The 26,915-nt window shown below is 42.9% G+C and overlaps 1 protein-coding gene across 1 annotated transcript in view; it reads left to right on the top strand.

Annotated features, from left to right (window-relative positions):
* LOC308284665 (glutamate decarboxylase 1-like) overlaps positions 1-26,915 on the top strand; it is a gene marked incomplete at both ends in the record, with an annotated part of 33,062 nt that overhangs the window by 4,542 nt on the left and 1,605 nt on the right. Inside the window, 13 exons of the mRNA XM_080725364.1 lie at positions 605-742; positions 2,294-2,536; positions 5,476-5,566; positions 12,353-12,465; positions 13,177-13,292; positions 14,703-14,782; positions 19,822-19,876; positions 20,377-20,493; positions 20,968-21,032; positions 22,631-22,709; positions 23,369-23,518; positions 24,459-24,566; positions 25,243-25,332. Of these exons, the coding sequence (XP_080581490.1) occupies positions 605-742; positions 2,294-2,536; positions 5,476-5,566; positions 12,353-12,465; positions 13,177-13,292; positions 14,703-14,782; positions 19,822-19,876; positions 20,377-20,493; positions 20,968-21,032; positions 22,631-22,709; positions 23,369-23,518; positions 24,459-24,566; positions 25,243-25,332 (1,445 nt within the window). The remainder of the gene's footprint in view (positions 1-604; positions 743-2,293; positions 2,537-5,475; positions 5,567-12,352; positions 12,466-13,176; positions 13,293-14,702; positions 14,783-19,821; positions 19,877-20,376; positions 20,494-20,967; positions 21,033-22,630; positions 22,710-23,368; positions 23,519-24,458; positions 24,567-25,242; positions 25,333-26,915) is intronic.

Genomic DNA, 26,915 nt, shown 5'->3' with positions numbered 1-26,915 from the left:
CCCAAAACAACAGGTTTTGGGATTGGACGGAATTGATTACATGATACAGTCACCTGTGCATTTAGTCTCAATGTTTGTAAACAAGAAACCCGTCTATAAATATGGCAGTATTGCTACTTTTACTTATAGAAATGTGAGTACTTTTTCCACCACTGGCACGTGGTTCAGGCGTTATTCTATATCAGCCGGGGTCAACTCCTGCATCATGAGAGGACTGCATGTCTGCAGACGCCATCGCGGGTTCAACTTGGGTGTCTCCCTCTCTCGCATCACTGGCTTCATGCGGTTCTGATGTCACGAGGCGGGGGCGGGCAGGACATGTTGTTAGAGTACAAACAACACGCAGTGCACGTTATTCTCATTCATATTGATCGACCCATGCATTTATAGCTCCACCGCCATCACAACGATTCCACAGAGTTGGTAGTCTATATCCTACTTCTGCAGAGACCTGCACAACCATTTCATACACGCACTTTTCTTTTAAAGAACATTCCAGATTTATTTAGTATTTTATTTTTAATTTTTTTACATTGTCTGTTTTGTGGAGTAAAGATGTTGAGTAGTAACTCGTCCTGTGACGCTGTGTCGTGCGCGGCTCTAGGGTTCCTTCAGAAGAACAACAGCCTGGAGGAGAAGGCCATGGCCGCGCAGAAGAACATCATCTCCTGCGACAACAGCGACGGCAGGGACGCGCGCTTCCGACGCACGGAGACAGACTTCTCCAATCTATACGCCAGGGGTGAGGATCACATAGAACCACCTTAGATCCTCTACAAAACAGTGGTTCTGCCAAGGACCCCTTCAAAATGTATATATATTTGGCCGAGAACCCCCATATGAACATATTTTGTTCCCCCAGTGTTAAAAAAAAAAAAAGAAAAAAGAAAAAAAGATGTTCAAAAATAGCGCTTCATATTTCAGCACCAGGGACAGCTCATAGCCTATTTCGACACCAAGGACAGCTCCCTATGAGATGTTGTTGTGAGCTTGATCTGTTATTTTCATGCAAATGTCAGTCACAAAACAGGCTTTGACGTTAGCGGGGGAGCTGTCCCCGCTAGCTAGGTAGTGAAATATGAACATGTCATGAGCATTGTGATCTCATAGATTGGGTATTTTAGGGGGGCGAATGTTTTACCCAGAGTAGGCATGCTGGGGTTCAAGAGTGTATAAGTAAGTACATTTTATTTATATAGCACCTTTCAAAACAAAGTTACAAAGTTCTATAGCCTACAGTGTACAGTACAATATAGACTTAAAACAAGTTAAACAAGGTCAATCTAAAACAAAAGGGTAAAAATACAAAACAACAGAAAATAGGGCAAAAAAACAATGACGTGAGCAGATAAGAGGACAGTCAAAACTTCATGAAATAAAATGTATTTGAAAGAGGCTAAGAAACATAAACCAAGGGTTCCCAAACTTTTCAGGCCGTGACCCCCAAAAATACTCATATATGAACTTGGGGACCCCCACCCTGACAAGCACTTGGAATTGTAGACATTTAGTTTTACTCCCCCCTGGGTGTCCTGTCCTCCAGATTGGGAATCACTGGCCTAAACAAATGTTTGTTGTAGTGCAATTGTAGTATTTATCAACCAAGCATGTGCTATTTAGTCTATGAATGTCAAACTTGCAACCAAATATCTGCACGATTCTTCCAAATACTCAATTGGGTCACGTCATTTGGGTTGGGTATGGCAAGGTATGGCATGACTGGTGTCGCATGCATGCAAGACACCAGTCATGTTGCCATACCTTAGTCTTAGCTTTTGCTGAACTGACGCCACTGCCAATACTCCTCCATACGAGGATATGATATTTTACGACATTCATGACATTTCACGATATGACATACATTTTATGACGATTAATTCTCACTCAAATAATTGCGATTAACAATTTAATTGTGTTCTTGTCGTTGATAACTACATTTCTGTTTGGCCTTTAGGCTTTGAAGTTGCCCATGGCAGATATGACACGTAATCTAAATATACAAAGAAATTACTGACATATTTGACAACTTTCTACTTTAAAAATATCATTGATAGTGGAAATAGCCGATCGCGATGCAACGCGTTGTGAGCTTGTAGATCGGCTATTTCCACTATATTTTACTTAAAACAATATATATGAACATTTTTCAACATGGAAACGATTATGACGATTATGAAAAATAATCGCGATTATGTCAAATAAAAAGATTAGACGATTGTGTAATAATTGTGACAGCCCTATACTCCTCCACGCCCTTAACATGTCCACGCGCTTCACGTTCGTCTCCACACAGACTTGCTTCCGGCCAAGAATGGCGAGGAGCCGACCATGCAGTTCCTGCTGGAGCTGACGGACATCCTGACCAACTACGTGAAGAAGACCTTCGACCGCTCCACCAAGGTGCTGGACTTCCACCACCCCCACCAGCTGCTGGAGGGCATGGAGGGCTTCAACCTGGAGCTCAGCGACCAGCCAGAGTCCCTGGAGCAGATCCTGGTGGACTGCAGAGACACGCTCAAATATGGAGTCCGGACAGGTATAAGATATACTGTATAGCCTATATAGGCCTGATAATAGAAGCAGGCGAGAGCAGGGGTCTTCAACAGGGGGTCCGGGACCCCTAGGGGGTCCTCAGAGTTACTACAGGTGGTCCTCCAAAATCTTTGTGTGATAGAAACCTTTTTCTCCTTTTTTATATTAACCACTTGAACCCTATAGCATCCATATTCTGAGAACTTTAGCCAAAAATAGCAGATCCCTACAAGCTCACAACGCCACACGCTGCGAGGCGTTGTGAGCTTGTAGATCGGCTATTTCCGGCAAAGAGGTTTGGTGTAGAGGGGAACAAGAGCAGACTAATTACAGAATGAAAGGTCAAGTTTATTATTGACAGTTCAAGTGGTTAAATATCTGAAAACACACATTGATATGAAACCCAAACAAATTGTGCTTTCAAAAGATGAAACTACAGTAGGCCTACATGGAATCTATGAAAGGGTTGTGGGGATCCTAGCTTCTCTCAACTATCTCTCTCTCAACTAAGGTGTCCTTGGCCTGAAAACGTTGAAGACCCCTGGGCTAGAGGGAGGGAGGGAGAGAGAGAGAGAGAGAGAGAGAGAGAGAGAGAGAGAGAGAGAGAGGTGTGTGTGTGTGTGTGTGTGTGTGTGTGTGTGTGTGTGTGTGTGTGTGTGTGTGTGTGCGCGCGTGCGTGCGCGCGCGCGCGCGCGCGCGTGTGTGTGTGTGTGTGTTAGTGTGTGTGTGTGTGTGTGTGTGTGTGTGTGTGTGTGTGTGTGTGTGTGTGTGTGTGTGTGTGTGTGAGAGAGAGAGAGAGATTACAGATACTCAATACATTTCATTTAGAAGAGAAGATGCATGTGCAAAAGGTGATCTTAACTGAAATGGTGGAATGGTGTTTTTAATTAAAAAACAACATCAGTAATTAACAATTAACCTCCCAGGGCCCTTTTTGCAACACCGTTTAGCAGCCCATCACTACAGAAGAAGTATTGTAGCTACATAAAGCTACGGTAGTGGGGATTGTCCAGATTTAAACGTCTATAGGACTTTTCTTTTTTTAATTATTTTTTAATTTCATCCCTTCACCATTTTTAGGCCAGTCTTGGCCTAATCAGCACTGCCTACAGTCTAGAGCAGTGGTTCCCAAACGCCTCATGACCCAAAACAGAAATCAGACGTTTTACCCACTAGTTTTACCCACTAGTAACTAGTGAAGATATGCAGATCTACTTCTTAAAGATTTGTTTTATGTAATTTCTTAGATTTATTTTGGAAATTAGCTACGTAAAAAAAAAAACAAAAAAAAAAACACATTTTAGGTAATTGAAGTAATAATAATTAAAAAATTAAATGAAAATAATTTTTTTAAGGGACCCATAAAAATGGGTCCGTGACCCACAAATGGGTCTCGACCCAGAGTTTGGGAACCATTGGTCTCGCGTTAAGCTGAACGATACACAAACCATTTAATCAGTCTGCTCCCCTGATAGTCTACAGCCTATTCCAATGACTGCCTTATCGCCCCCCTGGTAATTCACTTGACATCCTCCTCTGCTTGCCTCGACTTATTAAAGCAAGTGTCGCCTGCGGGGCTCGCAGTGTGTGCGCGGCTGTTTCAAGCTGTTAGAGCCAACGTCGGCCAAACGCTCCCTTGGGTTTTATAAGCAGTAGCAGTGTATTCCACCACTTAATTCACCGGCCATTTGCACTCATAAATTATGTGCGCGCGCCTATAGTTCTGAACACACAGAGAGTTTAGAACGCATGATTTATAACCTACTAATTGCCGTAGCTACACACCGCGCCGAAAAAAGCCAATCTACGAGCTCCCAATCGCATCGGGATATGTTGTGCAGCTTGTAGATCTGCTATTTTCGGCCAAAGGAAAATGGGACAAAAGCAATGCCTTGTCAGGCTTTGACATGAGCGGAGAGCTGTCCCTGGTTTTGAAAAATGAGCTGTCCGTGGTGCTGAAACATGAAGCACAAAAGGAAATCGCTCGTTTGTTTTCCCCTCCAGCTATTTATTCGTGTGCAATTATGTTAGAATGATCTGTTAGGGTTATTTATTCATTCGTTTATTTTACAAACGCTTTATTTATAATCGTTTTTTATTTAAAATACAATTAGCCTAGTAGATCATTTGAATCGTCTTATTTCTTTCTTTGCATATCTTCATTGTCGGGTGGAAACCTATGTCCAAAACCGTTTGTTTTGTATTTATCATTTTAAAAATGATTTAAACTAGTGAAAACAGCCGATCTACAAGCACACAACGCCTCGCACCGCGAGGCGTTGTGTGCTTGTAGATCTGCTGTTTTCACTACTTTTGTGCGACGGCCTTGTATGGTGAAGCAGAGCTTTGCTTTGCGAAAAAAATGTACAAATGTGAAACTTGGAGATACGAGGTTTCTGCCCGACAGTGGCGATATATGGATAACATTAACATGGCTCAATTCTCTCTAAGCCACTGGCCAAAGGCAGATTGCTCCGTGAATGTAGGCTGCCTACCTTAGAATCTGTCATATTCTCTTGTTAGTGGTGGAATTACCCAGACTCAACAATGCATCTTTGACGTGCAAAACCAAAATGGAGGGAGAGCCATATTTTGAGTGCATATATGAACAGTGAAGGGAGGAACTGGCATTTCTATGACCGTTTGTTTCATAAGAATGCTTTTGCCTGCAGGGAAGAGAAGCCATTACATGTCCTTTTATATAGCTCTCTCAACTACAGGAAGGACTTCTTTTTTTCCCCCTTTCCCATTTATATAAAACAGGGTGACCTAATTTTCATAGCAATAAAGCTCTCTCAAAATATGCAGTAAAATATGCAGTACAGTGATTAAACCCATAAATGTTGAAAACATTCATGCATCTGGAAAATGGTCAAAGATAAACCAAAATGACCACGCTTTATATCCACAGTATTGGTTTTAACGTGTCTTATCTCCTCACAGGCCACCCACGCTTTTTTAACCAGTTATCCACTGGTCTGGACATCATTGGACTGGCTGGCGAGTGGCTCACATCCACAGCCAACACCAACATGTGAGTCATCCGCAGGCACATGCACACATAGACACCAAAGGGGGCTTGAGACCCTGCCCTTTTACCCGTCTGTAAAAAGTGCCCCTCTCCAGACCATGAATGCAGTTTTTACTATGGTTAAGAAATGCAAAATCCAAACGGTCCTGAACTCGAATGCAGCATTTTATGTTGAAAGAATTGTGTAGAAATCCATGCCGTTACATCACATCTCCAGTATTCACTCGATTATGCTTAGCTCAGAGTGATATCAAGCACTGAAAATAGCAGACCTCCAAGCTCACAACGCGTCGCAGCGCGACGCGTTGTGAGCTTGGAGGTCAATTATTTTTGATATTTTCACCAAAAGGCCCCTTTAGAAATTTCAGCCCCTGCCTCTCTAACATTCTCTGCACGTCCCTGGTTACTTGTTGTCATCTTACGGTGTATGCATGCTTGTATGCGTGACACGTTTCCATGCCAGGGGAATACCTCTAGTCTACACTAAATCAGAGAGTGTACGAATAAAAGAACAAACATTGATTGATTGAATACTTTATTAGACAGAAATGCAAACAACACGATGCAGTCAGACATTTGAGCTAAAAGGATAACAGAAAATGCAGATTTGTTTTCCAGTGTGGTCTGACATGTCATGTCACGTCAGTGGTGGGATTTCCCATTTGCAGCCCCTGTCGCAGATCATTAACTCCTGAAAGCATAACAAAAGATGAGCTGGTTGTTTTTGGCCGCGGTGTGTTCCCCTCAGTTCTGTCGTATACGTAACAGGTCAAAAATGGCCTCAGAGGGCAGTTATGTAAATGGTTTGTGCGGGTCGGGTCCTGTGGAGGCCTGTATTGACCTGGTTCTGTACTTATATTGTATGTATCAGACTCTGCACAGACCTCCGCCTCAGGGCTGCATGCTGTGATTACATATTGATCTGAGTTCACAGTTACACGGCGCTCCACTATGATATGAACACTCTGTAACAAAACATAATACAAACTCCATACACATGGTGAAATAACCTAGAGGTTTGTGGTATGGTACGGTACGGCACGGCACGGCACATGCACACACATGTTGTTCAATCTTAGCTCGATGGTTCAATCAGAGAGATGTTGCTTTGAAAGCAGTTACAGGCAGTGGTGTGTTCTAGGATTTTTTTGAGGGCATACTATAATCTACGATCCTTGGCTATTCCTGGGGCCATGGCATACGCCAATGCATAATGCCTATCAGATACTTTGAGAGGTTCACAAGGGCATGCGCTTTTTCTTTTTTTTTTTTTTTTTGGCTTTTATGCCTTTATTGGATAGTACAGTAGTCTGACAGGAAACGGGGGGAGAGATGGGGAGAGACATGCGGCAAAGGTCGTCCGGATCGGGAATCGAACCGGCGACGCCGCCAGGCATCAATGCCTATATGGTATGCGCATAGACCAGTAGGCCACCGGGCGCCCCGGGCATGCGCTTTTTCAAATTATTTTCGTCACAGCATACAGCGTAGACCCAAGTATCAGGTAGAACACAGCACTGGTTACAGGCCTACATTCCTATACATAACGTCATTTTCATCTGATGCACAGTTTCATGCTCCATCTTAACAGAAAATGTGCAGAAGCTTTTATGTACATGAGGCTGGATCATGTACTGCATGAGAACAAACTGTAGACATCAATGAACCGTCAATACAGTATTAGCTATTATGCTGTCTTCAGTCTGGAATCAGAGCAGAAGCGAGCTGAGGACCAGATCATTGTATAAAACCATGCATGCTGGAGGAAAATTCGATAAATCGAGGCACTTCATTTGGCCGTTTCTTAAACATTAGGTTAAGAAACCGCCCTCTTATGGAGAACTTGTTCTATGTCATCTCCCGGTTGGAAGAATGCCCTGGGAGAGACGTGAACGCAAGCATTTGTGAACACGCCTGTGCGCGCGTGCACACACACACACACACACACAAATGCACGCATGTACGCACGCACGCACACTCGCACACACGCACACACACACACATCACCCTCTCTTTTCCCGCACCAGCTCTGGCTGTCCCAGATAGAGCAGCGAGGGTTTTCCAGACCATTGACTGCGGGCTCATTGTGAGCTGGTCTTAGCAGATAGGCCAGCTGGGACCCACACTGACACACAATGTCCCCCAGCTGCACAGCAAGCCCTGTCACACTGTGGCAACTGGCTGCAGCGCGCTCCCCGCGGAGAGCGCTCATTCCCACTCCATTGTCCCCATGGATACAGACAGACTCAATGGCCCTTTGAGGTTCTAAGAGCTGGGGGGTGGGTGGGTGTCAGGGGTTTGGTGAGACACGCGTGCGCGCACGCACGCAAACACACCCTCAGTGCCCTTGATGAGGATAATAAGGGCATTTAGGGGCCGTCCCCGGAGAGGGGCAGGTGACTGAGGGGTAATTTTCACCCTCAAAAGACCAATGATTGGCTCTGATTGTGATAATGATCTCCATTATTGTCTTTATAGCGTGAAATGACTGTCAGAAAGGGAGGGAGAATTGTAAAGAGGTGCACCATGTCCGTCCCTTGTATAATGCGATTTTGTTCTATTTGAAGAAAAAGACACAATATGGTGCAATATTAAAGTTATGAGATTAGGTTCCACATAATCTTTTCCTTTCTATATTCTTTTTTGAAGCTGACACTTCCACATCGGTCCCATCAGTCATAATTGGGCTCTGCTTGAGGAGGAATTATAGTAGATTAATTCCATATATTGTTATTCTGTTGTTCACCCTTTCCCTTAAGATATGACATTATTGTTCTAGCATATTGTTCTGACCATCTCATATTATAGATAGAGTCAAGATGACATAGCACAGGTTTGGTATCTTATTGTTTAGATACCAGATTTTTTTAATAAATAATGCTCTCTTTTTTTCTGCATTAGACTCAGATTTTTCTTCTTTACACTCTGACCTCAATTATACATCATCTTATTGTCTACTTCTATACAATACACTACACACAATGTTCGGTTGTTGCACACACTTCTCAAGTAAAAGCTCAAAGTATCAACCTACAACACACAACTATTCAAAATTCTACACATTCAAGTCTGATGTCAATTAGGCTACACACCACATTGTTGTCTAAACACTACACACAATGTTCAGTTGTTGCACAACTGAACATTGAAACAGGAACCGGAGGCTGAGATGCGCACAAAATACAAAAAATGATTTGAAATACAAAGATACAAATACCAGGATATTGTCACCAGGATTGTATCTTGGTGACAGTATCCTGGTCAGTATTAGACCAAGTACTGACCAAGTATTTTGAAAGAATGTATTTTGTGCACATCTCTGACCGGAGGCATGATGCCTAAATCGACTGTAAATCATGTACCAAAATAAAACTTTTTGGATGCATATTTGTGTGCTGTTTTATGTTTGACTATAAAAAAGTAGGCCTACACTGAGTCATTTTACAAAAGGAGAAATAGCTCTTACTCCAGAGTCATTGTCATTCATATGGTGTGTTCCATTTTGACGATTGTGTTTTCAATTTTGCACTGCAGTGTGTAAATGATTGGTAGTGCGCAGCAAATGCTTAGTTGTGTGCAGCAAATGCTTAGTTGTGTATGCATAGACTGGTATGTGTCATTCCATTTTGTGAACACAGTTAAGTGATTTGATGGCAAGGAGTCATCGATTTGATGGCAAAGAGTCTTCTTGGGAAGGGAGTGTGAGGTTTAGCATTTTGTGTGTGATGTTTTAAATTTTGTGTGTGCAGTTTTGAGAAAGCTAGTTATTGTATTGAGAAACGTGTGTTAACAATCGTGAAAAACTGTAAATTAACATTCAGCATGTTCTCTCTCTCTCCGATAGTCTTCCCCGACCCTCATTTTCTCTCCTTTACATCCATGCTATAGGTTCTCAGCCCCTGCCATTCACTGCCTTTCTCTTTCTCCCTTTCTTTTACACGTCACATCCCTTTTCTCGCCTCTGTTCTTTTCTCTCGTTACTTTCGTGTCATCTCCTCCTATACTTCCTTTGTTGGTCTCTGTCACGCTTTGAGCATCCTCTCCCCCCTCTTCCCCACAGCCATTCACACACTGTATCCTTTATCTCTGTTTCTGGCTCCATCTCTCTCTCTCTCTCTCAACCGCAGCATTTTTTCCCTCATCATCACCGTCCTTGGTGTACCGACTGTCTGACCCTGTCCTACTTAAGCTCGATTTAGACACTGTTGTTGTTCGATGCCAGTGTCGCTTGCCGCAAAGAACTGGTCTTTCAAACTCAATGTCGTTCACAAGAGATGTTGTTGTCGGCAAGCGACACTTTCACGCGAGGGCGTATGAATTATAGGTCTTATGAAGAGCAAAGAAACAGGGAACGAACAGGCGGATGAGAGACAGACAGAGCTGTGTTGTTTTAGATGGCAGTGTAGGGTGTTGCGTTCATGTTGGGTGGGGGTGTTGTGTAACTGGCCTCATTAAAGTACAGGGCACTTAGTCCTCTGTGTGTGTGTGTGTGTGTGTGTGTGTGTGTGTGTGCGTGTGTGCGTGCGTGCGTGCGTGCGTGCGTGCGTGCGTGCGTGCCTGCGTGCGTGCGTGCCTGCGTGCCTGCGTGTGTGTTTGTGAGTGGGTGGGATGGCTTGTCAGCCAGTGAGGAGAGGGAGAAGGGACAAGGAATTGCGACTTGACTCGGCTGTAAATGCAAATAATAAAATTCTCAGTGTTTAAAGGATATATTTGCAGCAGATTTTAGTTTTGTCTCTAATAAATGTATGAAATTAACAGCGCACTCCCCTCATCAATGCCCCTCCCTCACGTCATGTAATGTTGGGGTTCAGGGGCGTCACAAGGGGGGGGGAAAGTGGGACTGAGTTACCAGGGCCAAAGGTGGAGGGGCCTTAATTATTTTATACTTTAGCTATTGAAAAATAGCAGATATACAAGCTCACAGCACGGCACCGAGTGCCACGCTGCGAGGTTGTAGATCTGCTATTTTTGAAAAGTCGTGAAAATGTGTGCAAATCTTTCAATATTATGTATTTTTAAGCGAATGGGGGTCCGTGGCCAAATACATATAATTTTGGGGGTCCTTCACAGGAAAAAGTTTGAGGGCGACTGACATAGAAATATAGTTTTTTCAAAAAACCTTAGAAGGATTTGAAATGTTTTCACGATTTTTCAAAAATAGCAGATCTACAAGCTTGCAGCGCGGCACTCGGTGCCGCGCTGTGAGCTTATATATCTGCTATTTTTCAATAGAAGCACAAAATAATGCAACATAATGCGTCTAAATGGGTTAAACCCCCTCCATTCGTGGGGGGCCTGCAGTGAATCCTTGTACCCAAGAGCCCAGAATTTGGTGCGACGCCCCTGCCAATGAATGGCACGCTCCCCTCATCATTGCCCCTCCCTCACGTCACGTAGGGGTTAAAAGAAACCCGCTATCTCCCTCAAACACGGATTCCAGCTCCTTTCCGCCGTGTTCTCACTCGCTCACCACACACAATGCTCTCTGAGCTGTCAATCGCTGGGATTGGCAGGCATTGACAGATAGTGATCAGCGCTTTGTGTGCTTTTAATTAAACCCGTTGAGTGTTGCTCTGGTGGATTTGAATATGAATGTTTGCTATCAGAGCCTTTTTTTAATGAGCTCATACCCCCCCTAGTCAGCACGAGCTCTAGTTGGTGCTACACATGCTGATGGAAATGTATAGCAAGGCTAATGGAAAGCCAGCACGTGTAGGATATAGTATATATCAGGGGTCTTCAATGTTTTCAGGCCAAGGACCCCTTAGCCAAGAGAGAGAGAAAGCATGGACCCCCACTACGTATTGCATTAAATTGTGTTGCAGATTTCTGAGACAGCTTAGACTTATTTGACAGAAATATCATCAGGTTGTTGGTTTAATGTGTATTTTTAGATGTTGAACGATGTTGAACCGACAATACTTAGTCTGCTTTTCTTTTACCAAACATCTTTGCCAAGAATAGCAGATCTACAAGCTCACTTGTAGATCTACTATTCTTGGCTAATGTTCCACAGAATAGGGATACTAGGGTTCAAGTGGTTAGTGTAGAAAAAATAAAGTTCTTATCACACAAAGACCCCCTGTAGTAACTCTGAGGACCCCCTAGGCCAGGGGTCCCGGACCCCTGGTATATATGTATGCAGTTGTGTAATAACTTTGCACTTTTACTCAAGTAAACATTTTGAATGCAGGCCCTTTAGTCGTCACAGAGTATTTCTACATTGTTTTATTGCTTTTACTGAAGTAAAAAAAATTGAGTTACGTCTTCCACAGCTGAATGCCACGTGTCGTCGTTGTCGGGCCAAAACCTTGTATCTCCAAGTATCAAATGTGTAAGTTTTTCTGCGAAGTAATGCCCTGCTTCATCATACAAGGCCGTCGCACACAAAAGTATTGAAAACAGCAGATCGACAAGCACACAACGCCTCGCGGTGCGAGGCGTTGTGTGCTTGTAGATCGGCTGTTTTCACTAGTTTAAATCATTTTAAAAATGATAAATACAAAACAAACGGTTTTGGACATACAAGGTTTTCACCTGACAACGACGATATACAATATGTGTGCTGTGCACGTGTGGGTGTGGGTGTGTGTGTGTGTGTGCATTATGCATTTTCGCGCGCTCATGCACTTGTGGTCTGCAGCTGTATGCTAATGCAAGTATGCATACAGGTCCACGGGAAGAAAAAAAAACAGCCTTTTGATGACAGGAACACAAATGATTATTGATTGAACAGGGCAGACGGAGACAGTGAGTGATGTTTGTGAACGGATGCTCTCTGCCTGACAGGTTCACCTACGAGATCGCTCCCGTGTTTGTGTTGATGGAACAGCTCACTCTGAAGAAGATGAGAGAGATGATTGGATGGCCTGGCGGGGAGGGGGACGGCATATTCTCACCAGGTCAGCACTTTAAGTATATATGCAAGTGTGTGTGCGTGTGTGTGCGTGCGTGCGCGTGCATGTACGTTTGCGTGTGTGTGTTTGTCCAATCCATACACTCCTTGGATATACTGTATATGCCAGGGGTCTTGAACGTTTTCAGACCCCTTTTCATAGATTCCATATAGTTTCATTGATTGACAGCACAATCATCAGTGTATTTTGGATTCATGTCAATTTGTGTTACTGTACTTGAACCGTCAATACTTAATAAACTTGACCTTTCTGTGAAATTCACTCTGTACTTAGTCTGTTCTTTTGTTCTTTTTCCCCTCAACACCAAACCTCTTAGCCAAAAATAGCCGATCTACAAGCTCACAACTCCTCGCAGCGCGAGGCGTTGTGAGCTTTTAGATCTGCTATTTTTGGCTAAAGTTCTCAGAATATGGACGCTAGGGTTCAAATGGTTAATATAAAGAAGGAGAAAAAAGTTTCTATCACACACAGATTTGGCGGCCCCCCTGTAGAATCTCTGAGGACCCCACCCTTTCTCTAGGCCTATGTTACTTGTTTCTTGTTTCTTAGTATGATATGAACACATACGCAGTATACACGCTATACTCGTGTAGGTGTGTGTGTGTGTGTCTCAGCCAACATGAATATGATAATTATAATTTACTATGTACTGTATACAGTATGCTAAGATTGTGTGTGTGTGTATCTGCTCAACAGGGGGCGCCATCTCTAACATGTACAGTGTGATGATCGCACGCTACCATTACTTCCCCGAGGTGAAGACCAAGGGCATGTCTGCCGCTCCGCGCCTCGTCCTCTTCACGTCGGAACACGTACGTGACCGCGCACCACACATACACACACACACACATACTGTATGCAGGGGCGTCGCACCAAATTCAAGGATTCACTGCGGGCCCCCCATGAATGTTCTTCATAGGGGGAAGGGGTTTAACCCATTTAGACTGGGAACGCATGATTAGCGTTATTTAGTGCTTTGAATATTGAAAAATAGCAGATATACAAGCTCACAGCGCGGCACCGAGTGCCGCGCTGTGAGCTTGTAGATCTGCTATTTTTATTTTTTTTTATCGTGAAAAGTCTTTGAAATTTTCAAATCCTTCTGAAGCTTTTTGAAAAACCTATGTTTCAATGTCAGTGGTGCTCAAACGTTTTCATGTCAAGGACCCCCGAAATGATATGTATTTGGCCACGGACCCCCATCTCAAAATATTTTGTTCCAGGGACCCCCCCAGAAGCCAAATTTGAGTTACAAATGTTCGCTTGAAAACTACATATATTCAAAGATTTGCACACATTTTCACGACTTTTCAAAAATAGCAGATCTACAAGCAGCTAAAGCATAAAATAATTAAGGCCCCTCTATCTTGGACCCTCGTAACTCAGTCCCACTTTCCACCCCCCTTGTGACGCCCCTGCACACACACATACTGTATGGACACATGCACATGTAACGCCCGGGAATCAAACCCGGGTCTTCTGCATGGAAAGCCAACATCACATCTTAACCACTAGCCTTGAGGGGAATTCCCTCTTGACCAGGGGAGATATTAGGCTTTTGGTCATCAGGCAGAGGCACACTTATACTCACGTGCACGCACGCGCGCACACACACACACACACACAAACATACAGACACACACACACACACAAACATACAGACACAAACATACAGACACACACAATACACATGGTCAAACACACACACACACACACACACACACACACACACACACACACACACACACACACACACACACACACACACACACACACACACACACACACACTCTCTCTCTCTCTCTCTCATCATTACATGTAATGGAATGAGGGCTATGCTTCGATGACTGTAGATTGAGGCCATTGCAAAAGTCCCACAGAATCATTAGGCCTCAGCACCCTGTTCCAATCAAGCCAATGGCTATTTTAATGGAACTTCTACCTTGTGTCACATCTTATTTTTGTATTCAGTGACATATTATGCCATCTAGCCACATCTTCATTTTCAATTAGTACACACACGCACACATTCACGAGCGAGTGCACACACACACACACACACACACACACACACACACACACACACACACACACACACACACACACACACACACACACACACACACACACACACACACGCGCACACACACACACACACACACTGCTTGTTGTAGTTTTACGTTGTGTGAGTGAGTTGCTTGTGTTGTTGTGTGTTCCAACAGAGCCACTATTCCATTAAGAAGGCCGGTGCTGCTCTGGGCTTTGGCAGTGAGAACGTCATTCTGCTCAGTACTGATGAGAGGTACGTGTTAAAGCTCTAATACTAAAGTTTGATGTCCTGAAGTCATTGTATTATCATTGTAACCCGGATCTCCCACACGGCATATGTGAGATCATCATTGTTTTAGATAATTGAATGACTGACTTCAAGATTAAGTTCATTGTCCCACAATCTGGAAAATGTGGGATTTCACGCATGTTGCAACCGTAAAATACAAACATTCTGCATACACCATACAAAGATGTTAGTAAATAAAAACGTACAGCAAGTTTCCTAAAAGCACCTAGACAAACACATCAATCAATAAAAGCAATAATGTACACAAATATATCTTTAATAAAAAAATGATCCCCCAGGGCATACATGGGCAACTGGCGGCCCGGGGGCCACATGCGGCCCCCACCTTCACTTAATGTGGCCCGCAGGTTAATACTGGAATACTGATGTATTATTGATTTCAGCTGTTACAATTCCAAACATGACCTGTTTTAATTCATTCTATATTAGCAGCTTAATGACTAGTATAGTAGTATTAAAATGTATTTTTTTTTGTCCAATGTATTTGTATTTAAGTTCATAAAGTTAACATGAGTATATAACTAAATGCCTTTCAAATGAAATCAAAATGTTACATTTCAGGATTCCAATTCAAAAATAACAAAAAATAGCCGATCTACAAGCTCAAAACGCATCGCAGGCTATTTTTGCTTCTTTTGTATGAGATACTAGAATGACAAAGTAGGACGTAGCAATATGCAATGTGGCCCTCTGGAGTGAAGGTGGAAATATAGTGGCCCTCGCCATCATCAAAGTTGCCCACCCCTGCCCCAGGGTCTATCCTGGCCTCATCCTTTTCTTATATTCTGGTATTTAAAGATTTTATTGACCCAGAGATAAATACATTTTTATAGCTATTTAAATGTGCGACAAGGGACTCTAGAGGGCAGTAGCTGATAGAGCGTGTATACTGTAACATGGGATGGGTCAGTAAGTATTCTATTGGCTTGCCTTGGGGCAGTCGTTTGTTGGTAGACTTCCAGAATGATCGCACCCATATAAGGATGGTCTCACAAGAATCTTTGAGTATCCAGAAAACCGCTATGTCTGATATACTGTTAATAATAATAATAAATTATTATTATTACCCCTAGAAGCTGGGCCGCCCGTCTAGTCGGCGACCTGGCTAACTCGGAACAATGTAAATAGGGAATGAATGCCCCGCCCTTTAATGCAAACCCCATTATACTGTTGTCATAGGACCAGTTTTGACCATCTGTTTGCCTGTGTCCATTTATGCCCATATATGGAGATATCTGTATCTGTCTGTCTGTTGGTATCCATTTTATGTCCATATATGGAGATCACTGCAGATATAGTTCTGGGTCCATTTTATGCCCATATATGGAGATATCTGTCTATCTGCGTCCATTTTACGCGCGTGCCGAATTTGAAATAGGGAATGAATGCTTTAATGCAAACCCCAATATACCTGTTGTCATAGGACCCGTTTTGACCATCTGTTTGTCTTTGTCCACTTATGCCCATATATGAAGATCTCTGCACACACAGTACCGGTTGCGGAAAACTCTGATGTCAGACATCAGCTCTGCATACGGGCATTCATTTTATGCCCATATATGGAGAACGTGCGTGCCGGTGGAACGAACGGTTCTCGAGATACATGGATTACATACATACACACTCACAGAGATTTTTTGTTGACTCATGTGGCGTACGTGATGTCAGAGCCTTTTATGAAGTGATGTCACAATGAGTCAGCGCTTGCGCCGATTTCCTCCAGAACAGCCTGATGTCAACAATCAGCCCCGCATAAGGAGATTCCGAACGTTTCGCGCCCGTTCGGGAAAACCGCGCGTCGGGTCGGGTCGAGGCCCGGCACTGCACTGAACGCGCGTGCCGAATCTGAAGCCGGTGGGACGAACGGTTCTCGAGATACGCGGATTACAGACAGACACGCAGAGACTTCTCGCATTTATAGATAGATGACCACCTCTATCATCGTCCATGCTGTCCAGTGCTGTGTTCTACCTGTAAAGCACGTATACGGCGTCTGCTGTCGGAAATAAAAATACGGTATGAATAGCGTCTGCCCTCGTGAACCTTTCAAAGTAGCGTATTTGATAGGCATTATACACTGGCGTCTGCCCTGGCCACACGAATAGCTGCGGATCATAGATTATAGTATGCCCTCAAAAAAAGTCTAGAACACACCACTGATGCTGTCTGCCTCAGTCAGACCAGTTTGTTCTTCAGTTGTATGTAGACCAAACAAGGCAGTGATGCCTTATCTGAGGTTCTCTGAGATAAAACATCTCCACAATTAAATGACATGTCATGTTTCGTGTTAAGAGTAGTACCAGCTGTTCCATAGTAAATGTCAAAGAATGCTAAACATCTTGGATGCTAAACCACTGGAGCTTTAACACTAGAATAAACACTGGACGATAAACTTACATTTAATCACCAGTAAGACTCCCTAATCGGGAGATAAGCGACCGTCAGGTCACAGCGTGATTTTAGGCCAAAATGTGTAGGAGCAGTGTCCAAAATGTCTTTGAAAGAATCGGCCTGATGGTGGCGCTATATGGGACAGATCCATGTTCATGAGATGAGTGTAGACATACTCTGTACCGATTTGCGTGATTTAGGGCAAAATCTGTAGGAGCAGTGTCCAAAAATGTGTTTTGCAAGAATCGGCCTCATGGTGGCGCTAGAAGAGGGGCATGTGACAATTGGCATGGATCGGGGCAACGGTTGCGGAGATATGAGCAGGGTAAAAGTGTGATGTGTGACAGACTGACAGACTGACAGACTGACGGACAGAACTTAATACTAAACTAAGACAGAAAATTGGCTTTCTATATAGAAATAAAGTCAACTTCCCAATGATCTGCAGGAAAAGGATTGTGGAAGCTGTCTTTATGTCAGTATTAGATTATGGGGATGTAATCTAGAAATGTTGCCCCTACTACCCTTTTACCCCTTGATACAGTTTACCACTCAGCACTTAGATTTATCACTGGTGAAGGCTACTATACCCACCACTGAACCCTCTATGAGAGAGTAGGCTGGCCATCCCTTGCTGAGAGAAGAACAAGGCACTGGCACCAGTTTATTTTTAAAGCTATCGATGGGAGGTTACCACCCTATATCACTCTACTACTTGACTGGAAGAAAATTACTTACCAGACTCGCTCAAGTGACTGGCTTTCACTTAAGGTTCCACCTGTTCAGTCCGAACTAGGGAAACTGCTTTTTGCGTTGATGCTCCCGTTTCATGGAACAATCTACAATGCATTCTAAAAATTAATGCTCCAATATCCTATGGTCAATTTAATAACATGCTCTTAAATCTCTCTACCTCAGTATGCAATTGTTTTTAATCTACTATTTCCCTATGATGTTTCTTTTATTTCTTGTTGTTGTTGTATATTTGTATGTCTTAATTGTTGATCTTTGTGTTTGTAATCTCGTCAGCATTGCAAATGAGGGTGAACCTCAATGCTCTTTTCGAGAATAAATAAAGGTTTCAATCAATCAATCAATCAGAATTTGGGACTTAAAGGACAACTCCTCCCTAAATCACTTCTAGGCTAATTTTCCTACTTATATTGATCCATAAAGACTGTCCATGGGGTCTATTAGGCAGAAATGCCCCTGTTGTCCAGTTTCCCCAGCAGAACCCAGCATATCTCATAGCATAGAGTGGAGCCTATAAGCCTATCGCTTTTACACTATTTGTTGCGGTCAAAAGTGATTTATTTTTTTCATGAATCTGTTACTATTTGTCACTACAAACACATCCAGGGATTGGTTGTCCCACAAAAGGCACCACAATCTCATAAATAATGTTTTGGGGTGAGCAGATCAGCACAACTGCCAATCAAAGTGACTGTACTGGCCAATCACAGGGCATCTTTTACGGGACTTGGTAAAACATATAAAAGCATAACATCTGTTTAGCAGAGTGTGGTGGCTTTTGTGGGACAATGATGGAATGGATGTGTTTGTAATGACAACTAGTACCACATTCATGAAAAATAAAAACACTTTTGACCACAACAAATACTGTAAAAGCAATAGGGCTTATAGGCTCCACTCTATGCCATGAGAGCTGCTGGGTTCTGCTGGGGAAACTGGACAACAGGGGCTTTTCTGCCTAATAGACCCCATGGACAGTCTTTTTGGATCAATATAAGTAGGGAAAATGAGCCTAGAAGTGACTTAGGGAGGAGTTGTCCTTTAAGACCTGGAAAGTGCTTCAACCACTATCTTATACTTTAGCTATTCAAAAATAGCAGATATACAAGCTCATAGCGCTATGTGCTTGTAAATCTGCTATTTTTGAATAGTGTGTACATTTTTGAATATATATTTTTTTGGCCAAATACTTGAAAAGGTTTGAGCACCACTGATATAAAAACAGATTTTTCAGAAAACAGTTTTTTTTTAAGAGTGGTTCCTCTGACATCACAGTGACATCAGAGCATGATGTCAGAGCGACAAACCCATAGAACCACAGACAAACCCATATAACCATGCACAGACAAACCCATAGAACCACAGTGTCAGGCGTGACAGACAGACAGAGATACACACATACGGACAAGCTGTGACCGTTTACATACTAATCTGCGACCTACGGTCGCAATAAGAACATCAGCAGTGGTTGGAGGCTCTTCCATTGAGACATTTAGACGCTGGTGTCGGTTAGGACACCTACTGTACTAATTGAAAATGTAAATAAATGTATTTCAACAAGACCAGATGCATACCGGTACATACATACCGGTATATATTTTTTAATTGTTTTTATAAATGTGCTGAATAAAATCAAATCAACACACACGCCTATAAACTATAGGTTTTGGATCTCATTCTCCACAGTCAAAAAACGTCTAAACGAACAAAACGTTGCACTGTATCAATAATAAACAATCAATCAATCAAATTCCTTTTTTTGCCCACCGTTCTCCACAGTGAAAATTCATGTCAGGTTTGTGAGTGTGACGATGACCTTTCTGTCCTTTCTCTCTCAGGGGCAGAGTCATTCCTGCTGACCTGGAGGCCAAGATTATTGATGCAAAACAGAAGGTCAGTCCCTTCTTTCTTTCTTTCTTTCTTTCTTTTCTTTGTGTATAATTATTTTATGCTTTAACTATTGAAAAATAGCAGATAAGCTCACAGCGCGGCACCGAGTGCCGCGCTGCGAGCTTGTAGATCTGCTATTTTTGAAAAAAATTGAAAATTAGAATCCTTCTAAGGTTTTTTGAAAAACCTATGCTATGTCAGCAATCTGGCTCGCCATCGTCAAAGAAAAGGACCTTTTCACCTAACTGGAGCTCAGTTAGTCTGTTCTTGAGTTCAGTGGTTCTCAAACCTTTTCATGTGAAGGACCCCCAAACTGATATTTATTTGGCCACGGAGGCTAAGATTATTGATGCAAAACAGAAGGTCAGTCCCTTCTTTCTTTCTTTCTTTCTTTCTTTCTTTCTTTCTTTCTTTCTTTCTTTCTTTCCTGTCTCACACACCTACAGTACTATATTGACAGGATGCTTTGGTCTCTTATCCACTCTGCTGTCTCCACACTGCAGGGTTACGTGCCACTGTTTGTGAACGCCACTGGCGGTTCCACGGTCTACGGAGCCTTCGACCCCATCAATGAGATCGCTGACATCTGTGAGAAGTACAACCTGTGGCTCCACGTTGACGTGAGTAATGTGCATGCTCACTCCTGTGTGTGTGTGTGTGTGTGTGTGTGTGTGTGTGTGTGCGTGTGCGTGTGCGTGTGCGTGTGCGTGTGCGTGTGTGTGCACCTCGCGTGTGTGTGTGTTTGTGCGAGTGTGTGTGTAAGTATGGGTGTGTGTCAATGCGTGCGTATATTAGTGTTGTGAAAAATATTGATTTATCGAAAAGTATCGATTTTGAATTTAGTATCGATTTTCAATATGACTTCTCCATAGTATCGATAATATCAATACTCAGTTTTTACCTCTCTCGTTGGTTCACACCAAAGAATTGCACTAAAATTGCAGTGGTTGCGTGGTATCGAAAATGGTATCAAGATTTTAAAAATATCATATTAAAGTTAGATATATCGTGACAAGCCTAGCGTAGGTGCGTGCTTGTGCGTGCTTGTGCGTGCGTGCACCCACACTTGTTAAAGTTGCGTGTTCCTTCAACAGGGAGCATGGGGAGGTGGCCTGCTCATGTCCAGGAAACATCGCCATAAGCTCAACGGGATCGAAAGGTGATTGAAATGTCATTCAGTTATAATTTAACCCATTTAGAACGGGTACACAGAACGGGTACGCAGATATACAAGCTCACAGCGCAGCACCGAGTGCCGCGCTGCAAGCTTGTAGATCTGCTATTTTTAAAAAATCGTGAAAATTAGAATTTTGACCCGATTCTATAAGTGTCTTTTGAATCCTTCTAAGACTTTTTGAAAAACCTATGTTTCTGTGTCAGCAATCTGGCTAGCCATCGTCAAAGAAAAGGTCCTTTTCACTTAACTGGAGCTCAGTTAGTCTGTTCTTGAGAGACTACTGTGTCAGTGGTTCTCAAACCTTTTCATGTGAAGGACCCCCAAAATTATATTTATTTGGCCACGGACAGTCGGACACCCATCTCAAAATATTTAGTTCCAGGGACCACCCAGAAGCAAAATTTTAGTTACAAACGTTAGCTTTGAAATTACATATATTCAAAGATTTGCACACACTTTTTCCAAAAATAGCAGATCTACTTGTATATCTGCTATTTTTCACTGGGTAAATAATTCTAGGCCTATGCAGAGCAGTCAAAGTGTCATGAATATTTCTTACAGGATTAAATGGTCTTGGGATTAAGAGCGCTAAGAATAGAACAAGGTTATGTTACAAACTGGGATAAACAACAGTAGCTGAGTGGGAATCGGAAGGTCACCATTAGGGATGGGACGATGCGCTATATTATCGTTTATCGTGATAAAAAACACTCACGATAATCGTATCGTGGAGATTTAATTTATCGTGATATCGTCCTCCGTCATGCACTGGGATCAATTCAGCTTTTATTTGCCAGGCTGCATATCTGGTACCACTTAAACCCCCTATAATTGGTAAAAGGTACTTATAATATACTTACTTGATACAGTCTTTTTTTCACTCTCTATCAAATTTCTTTGCCAAAAAATAGCCGATCTGCAAGCTCACAATGCGTCGTTTGTAGATCTGCTATTTTTTGGCAAATGTTCCGCCCCCAGGATAATGGATTTTGATTATCGCGATAAATATCATAAATCGCGATTTATTTTGTCACAATAATCGTGATATGAAATTTTCATATCGTCCCATCCCTATTCACCGTTTTGTCTCCCGGTTCACTCAGTCCAGTCCAGGCGCGTGCACACATAGACATCGGAGGGGGCTTGAGACCCTGCCCTTTTACCTGTCTGTAAAAAACTGCCCTCTTCAAACCGTGAATGCAGCATTTACTATGGTGAAAAAAATGCAAATGCCCCCCTTTCCATGCCATACCCGAAGGCAGCATTCAGGAAAATTGCCGTTGTCCGAACTCTCCTGAGCTTGAACGCAGTATTTTTACATTGAAAGAATTTGTCCTTTGTGTAGAAATCCATGTGGTAAGCCGCATATCCAGTAGCAAAAGGGTGCGCCCCGAAAATAGCTGATCTACAAGCTGTCGGCGCCTTGCAGCTCTGCGCGTTGTGAGCTTGTAGATTCGCTAGGCCAAAAGTGCACTTTGAGGGAATTTCAGCCCCTGCCTCTAACATTCTCTGCACGTCCCTGATTTAGGTGTACCCAGAGCCATGAGAAATGATCATAACCTCGACTGTTATCTTCTCAGGGCCAATTCTGTCACATGGAACCCTCATAAAATGATGGGCGTGCCTCTACAGTGTTCTGCCATCCTGGTCAGAGAGAAGGTAATCCAACACACACACATTTGAAATGTTTATTTACGTCCACAGTGCATAGAAGTGCATAGAAGGCAGAACATTGTTACATACAGCATAGTTGACATACTTGTCAGACACAGTGGACATAAATCATGGGTAAAGGAAATGACTTCTCCAAACACGCACGCACGCACGCGTGCATACATACACACACACACACACACACACACACACACACACACACACACACACACACACACACACACACACACAGGGCGGCATAGCTCAGGGGTAGAGAAACCGTTATTAGAGCACGGAGGGTTCCCGAATAGTCCTTGGGCAAGACTCTGAACCCCTAATTGCTCCCGGTGAGTAGGTTGGTGCCTTGCATGGTTTCCTCCGCCACCGGTGTATGAATGTGTGCGTGAATGGGTGAATGTAATGCACCATCTATGTAAAGCGCTTTGGATAAAAGCGCTATGCACCATTTACCATTTTACACACACACACACACACACACACACACACACACACACACACACACACACACACACACACACACACACACACACACACACACACACGTGCACACACACATGCATACAGTATGTGCACACAAAGAAAACAAAGACTGCTACACCGTAAATGTTTTAACCGTGTGTGTACCTGTACGTGTGCATCTTCAGGGCATCCTGGCAGGCTGTAACTCCATGTGTGCTGGCTACCTGTTCCAACCAGACAAGCAGTATGATGTCACCTATGACACAGGGGACAAGGCCATCCAGTGTGGCCGCCATGTGGACATCTTCAAGTTCTGGCTCATGTGGAAGGCCAAGGTGAAGCACAGCGCCGACAGGGAGACGCACATAGACACGTGCACAATAGGGGTGTAACGATGCATTTTAAAAACGATACGATACGCATCACAATACATGGTTGACGATACGATACATGGCGATGCGATAATGATTCGATTCAATGATTTAAAATCGATATAGTAATTATTTAGCAAAGAAATAAAGAATATATTTATATATATTATATTATAATATATCTTTTATCAAAGAATGTAATTCACTGTAATTCTCTAGCAAATACATGGACATTATATTTCAAGACATATGGACAAACCTGCACCTTGACATGAACACAGAGATTACACACATTTATCGATAGACCAAGAGTAGCTATATGGAATGGAAAAGTAAACCCCTCTTTTTCATTTTCCTTCTTAAAATTGCTAAATACAAAGCACAAATACTTAGTTTCCATATCAATTATTTGCACTGCAAAACGATTCGATGCCGATTATCTGCATTGTAAAGCAATACCGATACGATACAAAGCCAAAACTGTACAATATATGCGTTTTCATATCGACATAGTAGATCATTGCAAATTAAAATTTATTTTTCTATTCAGTTACTATATCGTTACACCCCTAGTGCAAAACATACGTACACAAACACAGTAGCCTGTACACACGCATACACTCATAATTGCACATAGAGTACACATCCACATTCTCAAATATTACCACACAGAAATACATCAATCAATCAATCAATCAATCAAAGAATCCATGCAAACTCACAATTTTACATGCATAATACACATGCACACATATACACACAGATACATATATAGATACAGACAAACATGCAGAATCACATATCTACAACCACACAATCACACACAGACACAAGAATGTACAGTAATGATGTTTGTAATAATGGTTGGCAAAAGTTGAATTGGATTGAATTGTCTTCGCTACAGGGCACCGTAGGGTTTGAGCAGCACATTGACAAGTGTTTGGACCTGTCTCAGTACCTGTACAACAAGATCAAGAACAGAGAGGGATACCAGATGGTGTTTGATGGAGTGGTGAGCTACTCTCCTCTGTCTCTATCACAATGCAAAATACTGTACTGTTACCTTTGAGTACTGTACACAACAATAACAATCAGTTCATTTAACTAAATCACACATTACCAGTACATAGTCACATTGTCAGTGTTATTTTTACTCTGATGGTGTGATCACACTGGCAGCTACAAAGCTGTAGGCTACCATTCTTTCAGATGTAGTGCTAGGAAAAGGAACAATACAGAGAAAGTGCTGTTTTTCCCTTTTCCTAATGGCTAGCCAGATTGTTTCGATGGAAGCCAGTGACATGAAGACACAAAGCGACACCCGGTGATTGTAGCCATGACAAACTCTACAAAGCTATAATCCAAGTTGAATTGGCCTCAAATGCAGCTACAAAAACGACCAAGAGGTGTTTAACCACTTCCAGTCACCTTCTCTCTTCACACAATTTCTGCTTGTAATGGTGGGAAACAAATTGTTTGCGTCAGCCAGTTCTTGCAGTTCCTTATACCCCCAGGCTAAAAATGTCAAAAACATGGAGATGGAGACGAATTATATATTTAGATATATTTAGAATATTCGACGGCTGCATGATCATAATTTGACCAATATGGTGGTTCTCTGAGCTTCAAACATTACTTTGGTTTGTGTTTGTTTGTGATGATAGCCAGTGTTTATTGTCTGTCCACAGCCCCAGCACACAAACGTTTGTTTCTGGTACATTCCACCCAGTCTCAGAGGCATGCCCGAGGGCGAGGAGAGAAGAGAGAAGCTGCACAGGGTAAGACATCTGTCAGTCCGTCAGCCTGGGACCCATCTCCTCAATTTACAGTCCATTTCCAACAGGCATTCAGCACACACTCTTATCCAGATCCACTTACAAATCGTCGTTGTCGGGTGAAAACCTTGTATGTCCAAAACCGTTTGTTTTGTATTTATCATCTATCTATAAATGCGAGAAGTCTCTGCGTGTCTGTCTGTCTGTCTGTGTGTCTGTAATCCGCGTATCTCGAGAACCGTTCGTCCCACCGGCTTCAGATTCGGCACGCGCGTTCCCCGCCGCGGCACGGAGTGCAGTGCCGGGTCTCGACCCGACCCGACGCGCGGTTTTCCCGAACCGGCGCGAAACGTTCGGAATCTCCTTATGCGGGGTTGATTGTTGACATCAGGCTGTTCCGGAGGAAATCGGCGCAAGCGCTGACTCATTGTGACATCACTCATAAAAGGCTCTGACATCACGTACGCCACATGAGTCAACAAAAAATCTCTGAATATCTCCATATATAGCAGATATGGGCATAAAATGGACGCAGAATCACAAAGATCTCCATATACGGGCATAAAGGGACACAGACAGACGGATACAGAGATCTCCATAAATGGGCATAAAATGGACGCAAATGGCATACCGGTATATGGGCATAAAATTTACGCAGAATCACAAAGATCTCCATATACGGGCATAAAGGGACACAGACAGACAGATACAGAGATCTCCATATATGGGCATGAAATGGACGCAAATAGACAGATATCTCCATATATGGGCATATATGGGCATAAAATGGACCCAGAACTATATCTGCAGTGATCTCCATATATGGACATAAAATGGACGCTGACAGACAGACAGATAACAGATATCTCCATATATGGGCATAAATGGACACAGGCAAACAGATGGTCAAAACGGGTCCTATGACAACAGGTATAATAGGGTTTGCATTAAAGGGCGGGGCATTCATTCCCTATTTACATCGTTCCCGAGTTGGCCAGGTCGCCGACTAGACGCTCAGCTTCTAGTTTTTAAAATGATTTAAACTAGTGAAAACAGCCGATCTACAAGCACACAACGCCTCGCATCGTGAGGCGTTGTGTGCTTGTAGATTTGCTGTTTTCACTACTTTTGTGCGACAGCCTTGTCTGATGAAGCAGGGCTTTACTTCGCGGAAAAGAATATACATTTGAAACTTGGAGATACGAGGTTTTGGTCCGACAGTGACGAAATGCAAGATCAGAGTAATAGAACAAGGTGAGCCGAGTGCTTCAGAGGGTTGTCAGCAGGGTGATGACTCCAGTCCGGTGTTGGAGGTGCTCAAAGTTAATAGAAGGTTAAATCGACGAGGGGTCCTGTCAAGGGAAGGTCTTCAAGCACACTCATGAGGCAAGGAACAGCTAAAAAGCCTTTATTAACATAGGGCTTTTACATATTAAAAAACAATAAAAAAAAAGCCACTAACACCGACCGGTTTCAACAGTCTTTCTTCTTCAGGGCTTGGCTATAAGGCAATGTCACCTTAAGTGCATGTCCCCTTATACCTCCCTGTGACCAAGGGAACCAATAATCATGCAAGATCAGAGTAA

This window comes from Nannobrachium achirus (genome assembly GCF_963921795.1).
Source record: "Nannobrachium achirus genome assembly, chromosome: 5".
Taxonomy (NCBI): Eukaryota; Metazoa; Chordata; class Actinopteri; order Myctophiformes; family Myctophidae; genus Nannobrachium; species Nannobrachium achirus.
The sequence above is the reverse complement of the archived record's forward strand: the minus strand, read 5'-3'. Positions and strand labels throughout refer to the sequence as shown.